General features: G+C 34.4%; 1 protein-coding gene across 1 annotated transcript in view; it reads left to right on the top strand.

Moving 5' to 3' along the window:
* MROH9 (maestro heat like repeat family member 9) overlaps positions 1 to 16,842 on the top strand; it is a 64,238-nt gene that overhangs the window by 39,812 nt on the left and 7,584 nt on the right. The window contains exons 13-17 of the mRNA XM_051998960.1: positions 4,493 to 4,669; positions 11,550 to 11,702; positions 12,422 to 12,538; positions 14,124 to 14,226; positions 16,579 to 16,641. Of these exons, the coding sequence (XP_051854920.1) occupies positions 4,493 to 4,669; positions 11,550 to 11,702; positions 12,422 to 12,538; positions 14,124 to 14,226; positions 16,579 to 16,641 (613 nt within the window). The remainder of the gene's footprint in view (positions 1 to 4,492; positions 4,670 to 11,549; positions 11,703 to 12,421; positions 12,539 to 14,123; positions 14,227 to 16,578; positions 16,642 to 16,842) is intronic.

The following is a 16,842-nucleotide window of genomic DNA, read 5'->3' as shown; positions in this document are numbered from 1 at the left end:
AAAAAGAAAACCAAATTACCAGCACCAAAAATGAAAAGGATGAATTTACCACAATGAAGAAGAAATTAAAACAATAATTAGAAGCCATTTTGCCTAAGTATATGCCAATAAATTTGACAAGCTTAATAAGATAGATGAATATTTACAAAAATATAATGACAGCATTCTTTAATCATATCTATATCTATATAGTCATCAATGAATTCCTTAAGGAAAAAAAATCCTACCTAAAAATCAATTTATGACTCAAATATATTTGCTCATACTTAAACCAGGAAGGACCAAAACAGAAAGACAATTACAAACCAATCTTCCTAATGAATATTCATGTAATTTAAAAAAATTAGCAAAGATATTACAACAATTTATCACCAGTTTATTATGCTCTGACCAAATTGGATGTATATATATGTGTATATATATAGAGAGATAGATATATATATATATATAGGGCTGGTACAATATTAGAATCCACTCAACAACAAAACCAACAAAAATCATATGATTATTTCCATATATTTAGAAACATCCTTTAACAAAATAAAGCACCATTCCTATTAAATACACTAGAGAGCATAAGAATAAATGGAGTTTTCCTTAATGTGATAAATAGTGTCTACCTAAACAATTGGCAAACATTATATCCAAGGGGGACAAGCTAGAAACTGCCTGTAAGATCAGGGATGAAGCAAAGAAGACCATTATCAATACTATTAAGGAGGAGGAAGCTGGCCCAAGTCAAAAACAGAGTACCCAAAGCACCTAATCCTGTTAGCAATGGTGTCCTGAGAGATGTCCATATTTTTAATCTTAGCTTGTTAGTGAGGCCCAATCTCAAATAACTAGATAGATATGTATAGAAAGGAAATAAATGGATATAGACGAATAAATGGATGATACAGATAAATGAAAGATGTGTGTAAATAGATAATAGTTGTATATAGATATTAAATGATAGGGATATGTGTGTGTATATATAATAGATATATATATATATATACATATATATAATAGAAGAAAAAGAAATAAGAGAAATTAGGATAGTCAAGTAAGAAATAAAACTATCACTCTATAAATGTCATAATAGTGTACTTAGAGAATCCTAGAGAATCAACCAAAAAATAAATTATCTGAAATAATTAATTAAAAAATAAATTTTAGCAAAGTTTCAGGATATAAAACAAACCCACATAAATCATTAGCATTTTATATATTATCAACAAAACCCAGTCACAAGAGATGAGTCAGACCTAATAATTGGAAAACTGTCAATTGCTCATGGGTAGCCCAAACTGACATAATAAAAGCATATACACATATGTACATATATGTCTGTGTGCAGGTGCATGTGTATAGTACATATGTATGTATGTAATACATATGTAATAAAAGTATCTATATATTTATATTATTAATAAATTTCTTACTAAATTTATTTATTCCGTGCCATACCAAACTTTGAAAAAATTATTTTACAGAACTAGAAAAAATAGCAAAACTTAATCTGATTTCTAAAATAGAGAACTGAGTCAAATTTATAAGAATACAAGTCATTGTATTGACAAATAGTCAAAGGAAATCAACAGGAAGTTTTCAGATTAAGAAATCAAAGCCATTGATAGTCATGTAAAAACTGCTCTAAATCCCTATTGATTAGAGAAATGAAAATTAAAAAAAAAAAACAAACTTTGAGATACCACCACACAACTCTCAGATTGACTAAGATGACAGAAAAGATAATAAATATTAGAGAGGTTTTGGGAAAATTAGAAAATTGCAAAGCAATTTGGAACTATGTCTAAAGAGCTATAAAACACTGTCTATACTTTGATCTGATAATATCACTTCTAGATCTGTATCCCAAAGAGATGACCAAAAAAAAAAATGGAAAAGGATCCACATGCACAAAATTGTTTATAGCAATTCTCTTTGTGTTGGATCTGTAAATCAAGAGAATGTCCATTAATTGGGCAATGGCTAAATAAATTGTAGCATATGAATGCAATGGAATATTATTGTTGTTCTGTAAGAAATGGTAGGCAATGTGGAAGAGGAAGGAATTTATGACCAAAGAAGAATTAGAGTTCACTATTGAACACAAAATAGAAAATTTTGGTTATATCAAATTGAAAAGTTTTTATACAAACAAAACTAATGCAGACAAGATTAGCAGGGAAACAATAAACTGGGAAAACATTTTTACAGTCAAAGGTTCTGATAAAGGCCTCATTTCCAAAATATATAGAGAATTGACTCTAATTTATAAGAAATCAAGCCATTCTCCAATTGATAAATGGTCAAAGGATGTGAACAGACAATTCTCAGATGAAGAAATTAAAGCTATTTATAGTCATATGAAAATATGCTCCAAATTGTTATTAATCAGAGAAATGCAAATTAAGACAACTCTGAGATACCACTACATACCTGTCAGATTGGCTAGAATGACAGGGAAAGATAATGCGGAATATTGGAGGGGATGTGGGAAAACAGGGACACTGATACATTGTTGGTGGAGTTGTGAACACATCCAGCCATTCTGGAGAGCAATTTGGAACTATGCTCAAAAAGTTATCAAACTGTGCATACCCTTTGATCCAGCAGTGTTTCTACTGGGCTTATATTCCAAAGAGATACTAAAGAAGGGAAAGGGACCTGTATGTGCCAAAATGTTTGTGGCAGCCCTGTTTGTAGTGGCTAGAAGCTGGAAAATGAATGGATGCCCATCAATTGGAGAATGGTTGAGTAAATTGTGGTATATGAACGTTATGGAATATTATTGTTCTGTAAGAAATGACCAGCAGGATGAATACAGAGAGGACTGGCGAGACTTACATGAACTGATGCTAAGTGAAATGAGCAGAACCAGGAGATCATTATATACCTCAACAACGATACTGTTTGAGGATATATTATGATGGAAGTGGATTTCTTCAATAAAGAGAGCTAATTCAGTTTCAATTGATCAAAGATGGACAGAAGCAGCTACACCCAAAGAAAGAACACTGGGAAATGAATATAAACTGCTTGCATTTTTGTTTTTCTTTCCAGGTTATTTATACCTTCTGAATCCAATTCTCCCTGTGCAACAAGAAAACTGTTCAGTTCTGCATACATATATTGTATCTAGGATATACTGTAACCTATTTAACATGTATAGGACTGCTTGCCATCTGGGGGAGGGGGTGGAGGGAGGCAGGGGGAAAATTGGAACAGAAGTGAGTGCAAGGGATAATGTTATAAAAAATTATCCTGGCATGGGTTCTGTCAATAAAAAGTTATTTAAAAAAAAAGAAAGAAATGGTAGGCAAGTAGATTTCAGAAAAACTTGGAAAACTTATGAATTGATGCTGAGTGAAGTGGGAAGAACCAAGAGAACATCTTATACAGTAACAAAATCATTGTGCAGATGATCAACTTTGATAAACTATTCTTCATATTCATTGATCTAAGACAATTCCAAAACACTTATGATAGAAAATGCTACTCACATTCAGAGAAAGAACTATGGCATTTGAATTTAGATTGAAGCATGATATTTTCACTTTTCTGTTGTTTTTTTTTGTCATGCTTTTCTATTTTATACTGATTCTTCTTTTATAGCATGACTAATGTGGAAATATGTTGAATATGATTATACATGTATAACCTGTATCAGATTGATTGCCATCTTGGGGAGAGAGGAAGCAGGAAAAAAAGGAAATCAAAATCTTTTATAAGTCAAAAATTAATAAATACATATAAATAAAAGAAATGTATATTCTCTTCCCAGTAAAGGAATAATACTCAGGAAAATATAAAAGTACTGGCCTCTGGGGCAGAGGGGAATGTATACATGTACATTTTTAAGTTTTAACTGCTCTATTAATACCATGTTGTGGCTAAACAATCAACAAAATAAATAGATAAAGAAAATTCTGATTAACATGGGTAGCCAATTTTGGAGGTTTGTGTGTATAGTAAAAACTAAACTGTTAGAGGTGACTTCAGCAAAATTCTGTCATTTTGCAGGCTTGCCAGGGAACATATAGCACAGTATATTATCTCCAGTGGCCCTGAAAGAAGATCCAGCAAGTGTTTGGATACTGCTTTGCTTGAAGTCCTTGTTGCTTACTGGAGTAACCATAGACCTGGAACCAGGAAGACCTGAATTCAAATTCTGCCTCAGACAGTTACCATCTCTGTGACCTTGAGCAGATTACTTAAACCTCCATTTGCTTTAGTTTCCTCAACTGTAAAAATGGATATATTCGTAACCTATCTCCCAGAATTTTTATGAAGGTCACATTAGATAACATTTATTTAAAAAAAAAAAAGTACTTGGTACAATGCCTAATAGCTATTATGTAAAATACTTATTCCCTTAATTCCCTTATTTACTACCATGACTGTCATTTCTTACTGTCTACTAGTACTTAACACTAACAAGCAATTTTCTCTTTGTCTTCCAGTGATTTAAAGGAATCTCTTATTTGCTGTGTTTTTTATGCAGGTATCACACGTCAGAGACTTAATATTATGTGTACTGAATTCCTTCCCCTCCAAAGATAAAACTGTTACAATACAGGCGATGAACACCCTCCGAAGGCTTCTCGCTGAGATGGACAAAGTAACATACTCCACTTTGTGTGTCCAAATTGCTTTCAGTTACTTCCCACTCATGGACCATGTGAGTGAGACTCCTTCATACAGGGATGAATTACTGGGTAGTTGAGGAAAGAGTGTTATAGTCCAGGAACCATATCATATAATCTTACAGCACTGTATTCCAAACTCCTAGAGAATGCTTTATCTCAAAAATTTCAGAGCAGTAAAATACATAAGTTTGAATGAAGCAACCCAAACATAGGACAAAAAATTCATAGTGAATATGATGATGCTTTCTCTCCCTCAAAGAAACAAAGCAAAATTAAGAAGCCACGTATTCTGTAATTTATTTTTAAAGAAAGGATAATGTTGACATCTAGAATTATAACGATGGAAAAGACCTTAAGCATCTTCTGACCCTTTCCACCATTTTATAGATAGAGAAACTAGAACCCATATGTGGTTAAGGAAGTCACTTAAGTCACATAGCTATTTTATGCTGGAATCCAACTCATCTGACTCTGGAGTCAGTGTTCTATTATTCAGAGTTGTTTCCCTTTGATAGGGTTTTGGTGCCTGCATTTTGACAACCTCATTTTATGTAATTTTTCGATGAAGGGTTTACATGGCATAGATTTTTAATAAATGATATCCTAAAATCAAAGTCTTGTAGGTACTAGCTGCTTGAAAGAATCGTCTAGAGAATTTTTCAGTAAAGCAGAAAAATCTTTTTCAACAGAATAATAATTAGGTAGGTCCCACTGGTAATTATATCAATAACCAATTGTTCACACATCATTTTGAAACATTTGAGGACTTTTATTTCCTACAGCATATATCCTGTAACAGGCAGATGGGCTGATTTTCCTAATGATTATATATTTTCATATTGAAAACAGCAAAATCTTACATACTTGTATCATGCTCATGTCTTCAACTATTTGCTGTAATTATAAAAACTTACTGTAAGATGAAAAAAACAGAAAAATGATTATAATAGTGTCCAAATAAGTCCTCTAAGCACATGTCTAGAGACACATATATAGAAGGACAATGCACCCTTAGCTTTTCTTGACTTCAAATAAGGATAACAATTGACAGCCAAATGTGCAGTAACAATTCCACCTCATAATCAGACTCAGGAATAATCAGGCAAGAAATATTCTTATTCAAAGGAATATAACACAATGTGGAAACTGAGCCAGTAGGATCTCACTTTAAGTTTAAAACAAGTTTTTTCCCAAGTACAGACCTCTATCTTTAACTGTTCAGGATCACATTCCCTCTGAGTAGCTTGGAGAATTTTTCTAGAGTGGTAAATTACTGTCTTAATGATCCATCAAACATGTAAAATTCTTCTAAACTTATTTCCATATTTGTCATCTTGTACAAGAAAAAACAGATCAAAAGTGGAAAAAAGGGAAAGAAAAACAAAAGAAGTGATAATACTATGTTTTGATATACATAGTTCTCTCTCTGGATGTAGATGACACGTTCCACAGCTATAGGAATTTTCTTGAATCACCACACTGTTGAAGAGTCACGTCCATCATGGTTGATCCTTACATAATGTTGTTATTACTGTGTATAATGTTCTCTTGGTTCTGCTCATCTCACTCAGCATCAGTTCATGTAAGTCCAGGCTTTCCTGAAGTTAGCCTTCTTATCATTTTTATATAATAATAATATCCCATTGCATTCATATGTCATAACTTATTCAGCCATTCCCGACCTGAGGGATATTCATTCAATTTCCAATTCCTTGCCACTACAAAAAGAGCTGCTACAAACATTTTTGCACATGTGGGTCCTCTTCCCTCTTTTATGATCTCTTTGGGAGACAGACTCAGTATGGACACTGCTGGATCAAAGGATAGGCAGTTTTATAGCCCTTTGGGCATAGTTCCAAACTCCTCTTCAGAATGGTTGAATCGTTTCACAACTCCACTAACAATGAATTAGTGTTCCTGTTTTCCCACGTCTCCAACATTTATTATCTTTTCCTGTCATGTTACCTGACTTGAGAGGTGTAAAGTGATACTTCAGAGTTGTCTTAATTTGTATTTCTCTAATCAGTAGTGATTTATAGTATTTTAGATGACTAGAAATGGCTTTAATTTCTTTGCATGAAAATTATTTATATTCTTTGATCATTTATCAATTGAGGAAATCTAGTAGTAGTATTGAGTCAGTTCTCTATATAGTTTAGAAATGAGGCCTTTATCAGAAACTGTAAAAAAAAAAATTCCCCAGATTTCTGCTTCTCTTCTAATCTTGGCTGCATTGATTTTGTTTGTACAAAAGCTTTTAAATTTAATGTAATCAAAATTATCCCTTTTGAATTTCATAATGTTCTCCTAGTTCTTCTTTGGCCATAGATTCCTCCCTTCTCTGCAGATCTGAGAGATCTCCCTTGTTCTCTTAATTTGCTTATAGTATTGCTCTTTATGTCTAAATCATGAACCTATTTTGACTTTTATCTTGGTATAGGGTGATAGATGTTGGTCAGTGTCTGTTTTTTTCCATACTATTTTCCAATTTCCAAGCAATTCTTATCAAATAGTGACTTCTTATCTCAGAAGCTGGAGTCTTTGGATTTATCAAACTCTAGATTACTATAGTTATTGACTTGTGTCTTGAAGTAACTTAATGTTTGATTTCTTCAGTTTTCTCAGCTGCAAAATGGGCTACATAGATTTCAGAGTTGCTGTGATACTACTCCATTTTGATCTTTTTCCTCCCACCTGACTATTCTTTTATCTTCTGTTTTTGGAGGATCACAGTCTCTAACCAGAAGTGTCCATCAGGAGTATGTCCTAAATCCTGTTCTATTTTTCCACTATACTATTTTATCTTTTGTGATACTATTTTACTTGGTGATCTCATAAGCTCCCATGATTTTATTACCATCTCTGTGCTGATGATTCTCAAGTCTACCTTTCCTCCCTCAATCTCTTTGTTGACCTCTAATTTTGGATCTTCACCTGCCATTCAGACATCTCAGCCTGTATTTGAGTTCTTTTAGTAGACTTCTTTAATTCATTATGTTCAAAACAGAACCCATTTTTCTCTCTAATCCTTCTCTCCACTACTACCTTTGCTATTACTATAAAGAACAACACCATCCTCCCAGTCTTTCAGGTTTATAATTTAGGAGTCATTCTGGACTTCTATCTCTCACCTCCCACATCCAAGCAATTGTCAAGACCTGTTCATTTCACCTTTGGAACATCTGTTGAATATATCAGATTCTTTCTTCTGATATTGCCACAACTCTAAATATATGTCCACATCACTTCACATATGAATTATGATAATAGCCTGCTAGTACATCGCGTGCTTCATGTCTCTCTCCAATGTAAACCACCCTCCATTCAGCTACCAAAATGATTTTCCTAAAATATAAATTCAATCATGTCACTCATTAAATACTTGTGGTTTCCTGTTGCCTCTAAGAATAAATACAAAACTCTCTTTGGTATTCAAAGACCTTCTTACCCTAGTCCCCTTTTCCAGGTTCCTTATATGCTATTCGCCAACATGCATTCTTCATTCAATACAGTAATACTGGTCTTCTCTGTCTGTTCCATGAATAAAACCCTTCACCTCTTAGTTCAAGGCATTCTCTACATCTCTTCCCCAGGCCTGGAAGGCTTTCCTTCTCTGAGTTTCATTATTGACTTCCATAGTTTCCTTTTAAGTCCCACTAAACTTTTTCCTTCTATGGGAAGTCTTTCCTAACTAGTCCCTCTTATTTTCAATGCCTTCCCTATGTGAATTATTTCCTATTGCTTTATATAGATATAGATATAGACTTGTTTGCATGTTGTCTGCCCCATTAGACTCTGAGCTCTTTGAGGACACAAACTATCTTTTACTTCTTTTTACATCTTCAGCATTTAGCACAGTGCCTGAAATTTAAAAAATGCTTCTTAATTGATTGATTGATTGTGAGGATACTCCCTACATTGTATGATTTGGAGAGGATAAAATGAGATTATATTTGAAAAGCACTTCATGAGTTTTGAAGCACTATAACTCTTAACATATATCTGCTTGTAAGAACACAACCTTTCCAAAGTCCCACCTTTCCAAAGTTTTTGATTTTAGAAGATTCTTCCTCCTTCCCAGAATCTAGGTGACCAAGATGAAATGAGACCACAGAGAAAAATGGGTAAAGGAGGAATTATATGGTACCTTTTCTTCTCCTGAGCTAGGAGAGAAAGAGGATTGGAAGTCATCTCTAAGGACAGTAATCTTGCATAGTAGTAGGGCATGTATTGAGAGAATAAAGGTGATAGAAGACATGATCAGACGGCCCAAAATGTTAGGGTTGGTAAAACTATGAAAATCCAGTCAATAGTACTTCTCCTCATACTTCTCTGGAATGCTGCCTAAAACAATTCAGAATTTTCCTTGTCAGGGGAAATTTCACCTTTTTTTTCATATGATTCCACTTTCCATTTCTTTTCCCACCAAAGGGAATAGAAGAGTGTAAATCTGCTCCCCCAGACATTATGGTTTGGAGGCAGAATCCTATTCATTTACATGTTTATTTCTATTTCTATGTTATTTGAAACTGTTTTGCGAGTATTTGGCAATCTTTTATGAGTTCTGTCCAAGCTTATATAAACTTTCATAAGGAGAGGGAGGTGGAATGACTTATTCCAGAGGCAATAATTTTCCTGCCTAGAACTTGAGCCGAGCAGACTCTTAGGGTACAGAAACAAACCAGAGAATTTAGGAATACTGGTCTTGAAATATCAATAGCTGTCAGATTACTTGTGAACCCAGAGAGAAACTTAGTGAGGAAATGAACCTGCAATAGTGAAAAGTGGAAATTGGTGAGTTTGTCCACAGCATTGATTCAAAGGTCCTATCTGGAAATACAAATGTATTTATGAAAGCAGCCCATATAGCACTTTAATGCTTGCATGGTGTTTTACATAGACAGTTCAGATGCTCCAGTGGTGCCCCATTCTTTATAACTCTATTTTGGGGTTTTCTTGGCAAAAATACTAGAAGGCTTTGACATTTCTTTCTCCAGCTCATTTTATAAATTGAAGCTAACAGAATTAAGTGACTTGACCCAAGTCACATAGCTAGCAAGTGCCTGAAGCCAGTTTTGAATTCAGGAAAATGAGTCCTCATCTCAGGTCCATTCCAACACCAAATTGTCCCATTACATAGATTATTTTAAATACAGCTGGCAATCCCAAACAGGCAAGCCAGTTTTATTAAAGCAGCAGGGTATCCTAAAGGAGAGAAAAGAGGAAAAATTTATCAGGAAATGTGTCAAATCATTAACATCATCTAAATTACAATCTTCTTTCAGACTCTAATAACCTCAGTTCTGAAACCTGAACTCTAATAGACTTGAGATTCTAGGGGAATCCCACTAGGGGAGACCCACTCCCAGCCCCCCCTACAAAAATACTAACCCTGCTTCTAGACCAGCCCTCAAAACCCTTATCAAGGGGAAAAGTAACTGTGGAGTAGAGTCCAAGTTCCTTCTCACCATTAGCGACAACTGCCAACAAATAGACATAAGAGCCCTGGGCATTGGAGTACTCTCCAGACTACTGGTGCTCCCAAACATCTCCACCAAATGCCACACATAAGCAAGCCATTCTAGTTGAAGCAACAAGGCACATTACAGGACAGACAGCCCACAGCTTGTGGTAGGCAAGTCAATACATCAGACAACTATCTTTCCCTCTGACTTTTCTGGCTATAGCCCAGCCCCTTGAACTAAAGAGCTCTGGAAATAGATACTAAATAATGACATGAAAAAAAGCCATTAATATCTACTTTGTCACAGCATGATAAGTATCATAGTATTTTTCTATATGCCTTGCATTTGAAACCTTCCATTTTTGTTGTCTTCCCCATCAAACATGAGCTCCTTGAGAGGTGGGCTTCTCTGGATTTTCTATTTGTATCCTCAGAGCTTAGGCCCTTACTTTGCACATAGTAAGCACTTAATAATTAATTTATTCATTCATGTTGCCTACACTTTATAGGGGAGAATGATTTCAGAAAGCTTTAGTTTTAGAAATGAAGGCTTTAGATAACCTCAACATCCCTTCTAATCTTATGAATGGTATATATATATTTTCAGAGATAGTCTTTGCATAATTTCATTTTTTAGTTGCAAGGAAAACTTGAAATGGGAGGCAAGTGTTTCTGAAAATGAATCACAAAAGACATCAACAAAAATTTTTAAAAAGTAAATCAAATCATGTTGAGAGGCACCATGTCACAGTGGAAAGATCGCTAGTTATGGAATCACCATACCTGGGTTCAAAGCTCTCGTATGTAGGTGATAGACAAATTACGTAATATCTCAAAGCCACACTTATCTATAAATTGAAGATAATATTTTTATGCTACCTCCAAAAAAGTTAGTATAAATTGTTTTCCAAACAATTTGGAAAAAATTGTTACAAAAAGTTGTCAAAAGTTGTTCAGCAAATCTTAAAGCATCATAAAAGTGCAAATAGCTATTCTTTTAAATGCAAAAGGAAAGTGCTAAATGTGTCATAAGTGGTTCTATAACTTGGGGCTCTATAACTTTGTAAAAAAATTCACAACTGAAATCTCATATAATTGGCATCCTTTACAATCTTATATATTTAATTTATGCATTTAATAATATAACTCGAGTAGAAGTCTCAAACATTTAAACAGACAGTATCAAAACGGTCCAAGCCACACCAAAAGGTTAAGAATCCCTTCTTAAGGCTTTGAATTTGTCTTAAGTTGAGCTGCTAGGATGATTATACTAATGAAAAAAGTATAACAACTAAAAAGGTTTAGAACCTCAGAATTAAGGCAATATAAAGAAAATCCATTTGTAAAGCAAGTCATTGGCACCCTGGTCTATCTGCTTTGCAAATCTAAATTTTTAAGTCAGCCTTATAGAATTTTCCAAGTTCAATCTTTTTCTTTGTACTTCACAGGCCATGCCAAGCATTCGAGCAATGGCCATTAGACATTTTGGTGAACTACTGAAGGAAATGAATCAATATACTTGGATGCTAAAGCCTATTGTTCTCAAAGCTTTGGTGCCTTTGATCTTATTCTTGGAAGATGCAGAGATCAATGTAATTAAAGTAAGTCCATCTATCCATGATGTTTCCCAAGCATTGGAAATCTGGAGTCTTTGTGGGAAGCGCCTTGCTTACAAAACCTTCTCCCTGGCTCCCTGGTTGGAAAGAGTGCCATGTAGAAGACCCTTAAAAGTCCTGTCCATGTTCTCCTAGCTAAGCTTTCACCACTAGGCAGCTGATTAATAGCTCATAAAAGCTAACACAATGATGCAGAAATGATTATAAGAACTCTTTTGTTTCTTTTTTGAAAGTAGGTCTCCCAGTCTCTCCCAAGCTACAAATATAGTAACCACTCACAAGCTTTACATGGGAGCTTTGACCTGCTCTCTTTCCAATCTGGGCAATTTAGCCCTTCTTTAGACAATTTGGTGCTCATGTACCCTTATAACCCTTCCTGCTCCTGGGTTTCACTATTTTGATTTTAATTGTGGACAATAAATTAGCTTAGCACATTATAACTGATCATTCCTGAACTACAGAGATCTGCCAACTTCAGTTTCCTGGTTAGCAGGAATTAACCTGCATTAAGAATTCTAAAAACACTAGAAGCTCCCAATGAGTACTTTTTGTTGATTCACTTAAAAGAGAGAACTCCCTCCAAAGTTAAAAACTGATAATTTTATTAAAGGATCAACAAGATGATGAGGAAGAGGGATGCAATTATATGAAGATTATGTATCTAAATGGAATATCTCACTGGCTTTTCCTTCTCTGCCTCACAGGCATGTAAATATACATTAAACATCTGTGCTCCGTATTTTAAGTGGTCATCTTTACCTGTACTCCAAGATGAATTTTACAATTTTGAGGTAGTTGTGCTCAGCATCTGCAACTCCCTTGTAAGTTACTATTTGGGTTTTAACTGGCATGGGGACATTAGACTAAATTTGCAGAGTTGATTGGGAGTTGGAAGGGAAGGCAAATCTTTGGGAAGAAAAGTATAAGATAATGGTAACTACAGTCAAGATTTTTAAGGAAAACTCTAGTACATCTCTCCTCACCTTTGCTCTCTCTACCAGCATGCAATTTGTTTACCCCACCTATAAATTCCCTGTTTGGGATTTTGGCTGGAAGATAGGACAAGGTAAGACTTTTTTTAGTGATAAAGCAGGGAAGTACAGCAATCACCAATTTAAAGAGTTCAAAATCCCTTGAAGAGAGAATAAGGGAAAGATATATTGAAGGTAGTGAAAGAAAAGGTTTTGATGGAAGAAAATTGAATGATAGATTTTCAAAATTGTAACACAGAAGTTGAGTCAACCAGTGAAGACTGATAATGTCTAATGGAAGTAGAATAAAATTCATGTCTAGAAAAACCCATTGTTTTCAGACTGTTCCCTTGTTTCTGTATTTTATGCTTAGTAAACTGGATGGAGTGTTGACCTAAAGACAGAGAAATTTCTAATTTAAATCCAGCCTCAGATACTTATTAACCCTGAAATCTAGGATTACTCTAGTAATCTTGAAATCACTACATCTCTATCAACCTGTTTCTTCACATGAAAAATGGAAATGATAGTATTAGGACCTACATTACAGGGTAGTAAGGAGTATCAAAAAGAAATAAACATAAAACAGATGGTAGTTTCTATTATTATTATGTCATAATAATAATCATTCAAATAGTTTCCAAATACTTTTCTTACACTATTTCATTTGCTCCTGTGTGGGAAAGTATCATCCATGAAAACAATCATGGACTCTCAGAGTAAGAAAAAGCAAAAAGGGGCTTATTATGATCTCATGAGAATGGGCATCTGCCATCTGACATGGTGTTTATTAGTAAAGGAGTGCCAGGCATAAATTAGAAACACAAGATTAAATACTCTGAACATAGAAACCCCCAAAGGCACTCCCGGCTGGCCTTTTCTCTCATTGTTTGGTGGAGTCCAGGCTTATATTCTAATGGGACAAAAGAATATAAGTCAATAAACTCTTAATTTAATTTTCCCTAGAGAATTGATTTACAAGCAGATGTAATTCAAACCCGTCATCATCACCTTTAAAAGAAGTGCTTAAATGCTAATTAAGAGGAAGTGGAAAATAGGAGGGGACAACACCTGCAATTTTTTAGCTGTTGCTCTTTGTTATTATAAAGTATCAAATCATAATTAAAAGTATAGTTTATACTTTATTCTCATTAGATCATCTTCACTCAGTAAATTCCACACACTCCTCACAATAGTCCTTTGTTTTAGGTAAAAACAATATCTTTATTCCACCTTATTTCCACTTAAGGAAATTAAAAGAGAATGTAAACGATAAGGAACATATAGACCATAAGTGAAGAGGGAGATCAACATTAATTTCAAATCCAGTATTCTTAGACATGAAGATTTTATTTAAAAACTACTTGAGGGAGAAAAGAGACGAGGTTTTTTCCCCTGTTATTTAAGATTGTTTTTTTTCTCTTTTTCTTCCTAGTTCAACAATTATGGAAACTATATTACAGAGATTATTTGTTCAGCCTTAGTATATTTAAAGAGCTCTAAGGCTTACCTAAGGAAAGGAGCAGTCATTTTAGTAGGTAAAAACAAAAAAAACAACCCAAGAAGTCAATCTTCATTTCCCATGATCTTTATTTCTTTAAAAACAGGGCACCAAAAGGTACGAAAGATTATTTGGGAGGGATATCTATTGGACTTTCTCATGTATCTCCTTCCTAATCAAAAGCTCTTGGCTTCTGAAATGGTGCAGTATTCTTGTTCTCCTATCTCTTTAATTACTTCTTTTTTTCTGTTTGATATCTCCTCATTTATTGAAGTCTTAAGTCTTCAGCAAGTTTCTGTTTGGCCAAAATGCAGGATTTGAAGTTAGCAGTCCTGGATTAAAATTCCAGTTCTGCCACTTGAATCTCTATATTGCTATCCTGGCAACTTCCCTGAAGTTAAGTCCCATCTATAAAGATGAAGGCATAGGAAAATTACCTCTAAAATATTTTCCAAGTCTAAATTTACCACTCTGTGTTATTCTTTCTACCCTCTTTTGGCAATCTCATTTCCACCCATGGCTTCAGTGGTTATTTCTAATTAATAGAAAGGAAGGAAACATCATAGAGCAATCTTGATTTGGACTATGTTGGGTTCAGGATGTCTATGGAACATCAAAATGTAAATGTTGCAGTCATATTCTGCAGTGGTCCTCAAAGTGTAGTCCAAAGAATTGTTGGGGTCTCTGAAACCCTTTCAGAGGGTCTACAAATTCAAAATTATTTTTTATTTCTAATAAAGTAAATAGCTATAAATATAACCCATGTGAACAAAAACTCTTTGAACAGATCCTCAATAGTTTTTTTTAACAATACGAAGATACTGAGAACAAAGATTTGAGAACCACTGCTCTAGAGAGACTCTTCTACCACCATCCACCCCTATCCTGAGAAACTTTCACTTGATTCAATATTCCCTGCTAATTATTATATTCTATCTTTGCCTTTTATGCTTATAAATTCCTTTAATTTACTTGTCTCTTCTCTCATTCTTCTTTCCTCTATAGCCTGACTTCTCTCAAAAGTTATTAATGATCTCTTTATTTCCCAGTGTTTTGTTAATTCTCTTTCTTCTTGGCCCCTCTGTAGACTTTGATTCTGTTAATTACCCTCTTCTTGAGTATCTCTCTCTAAGTTTTTGGAATATCACTTTTTCATGGTTCTCCTTTTCTGTCTGCTTTACTGTATCTTCATTCAGAAATTAAACCAAACTCACATTTTAAATGTCATCTTCTCTGTTTTTGTCTCTTTCCTCTCCTCCTTCTTCCCTCTCTCTTTGTCGCTCTCTTCTCTCTCTGTTTCTCTGTCTCTCTGTCTCTTTGTGTCTCTGTCTCTCTCTCTCTCTATCCCCCTCTCTCCCTCTGTTCCTCCCTTTCAAATCCAATCTGCTGAACATCTTAAACTAGACATATCCAAAGTGAATTCATCATTCTATCCTTACAAATGCTGTCCTCCTCCAAAATCCCATATTATTTTAAGAATATTATTATCTTCACAGAATCCCTTAAGCTCACACTTTAGATTTATCATCACTTTCACCATTCACAAATCTAGTTGGCTGACAAGGTCTACTGATTTTACTTTTGTAATATCTCTCAAGTACATCAGTGATCTCTCTCCTCTGATATGGCTATGACCCTGGTATAGATCCTTATATTCTCATACCTTGATTACTACAATAGACAGGCTGGGCTGTTTGTGACCTAATCTCTCCCCACTCTAATTCAGTCTCCAGTCACACCTGATTTTCCTAAAGCTCAAGTCCAACCATGTTTTCTTTCCCCCATTACCTCTAAGATAAATAAAAAAATCTGTCGGGTATTCAAAGCCAATAAATGAATACTTCCTCCCATCTACCTTTCTATTCTTGCACTTCACTCTCCCCAACATGCTCTTTGCTCCCCAATATTGTCCCCCTGGCTTTTCCCCTAATAAACCACTAACTCTCAAATCTGAAAATGTTCGTGGGCTATCCCTTACACATGCTATACTCTTCCTCCTAATCTCTGCCTCCTGCCTTTCCTGACTCCATTTATTGGTAGTTAAGTTGCAACTTCAATTGGAATCTTTTCTCAATCCCACTTTAATTCTAATGCCTTCTTTCCATCAATTATTTTTATTATATAATGTGTGTGTGTGTGTGTGTGTATCTTGTATGTACATAATCATTTGCTTTTTATCTCTCCTATTAGATTGTGAGTCCCTTAAGGACAGCAAATGTCTTTTGTTTTTCTTTCTATCCCCAAGTGTTTAGCTTAGTGCCTGATTAATAGTATGCTCTTAATAAATGATTGATTAGGGGTACTTAACTTGAAAGTTGAAGCTAAGACAATTAGTAGAGGAGAAGCAATCATGTTTTAAGTAATATTTTTTTATTTTTACTTTTTTTAGGATATCTGGCAAAATTGGGAACTCATTTACTTTTCAAGGATGAAATTGACATCATGCTTAAGGGTAAGATATGATTTCATACTAATTGGTATATTTGTGTATGTATTTAAACTCATTTCCTATATTTCCTTTTTTTTTTAAATTTTCAATCAGAAAAAAAAACTATCTTCTCTCTCTACCACTCCAACACTCAATCCATATTAAAGAGGAAAGAAAAACAAAATCTATTATAAACATCTATAGTCAAGCAAAACAAATGTTCAC

This window comes from Antechinus flavipes, chromosome 4, assembly GCF_016432865.1.
Source record: "Antechinus flavipes isolate AdamAnt ecotype Samford, QLD, Australia chromosome 4, AdamAnt_v2, whole genome shotgun sequence".
Lineage (NCBI taxonomy): Eukaryota > Metazoa > Chordata > Mammalia > Dasyuromorphia > Dasyuridae > Antechinus > Antechinus flavipes.
This window is presented reverse-complemented; position numbering and strand designations above follow the sequence as displayed.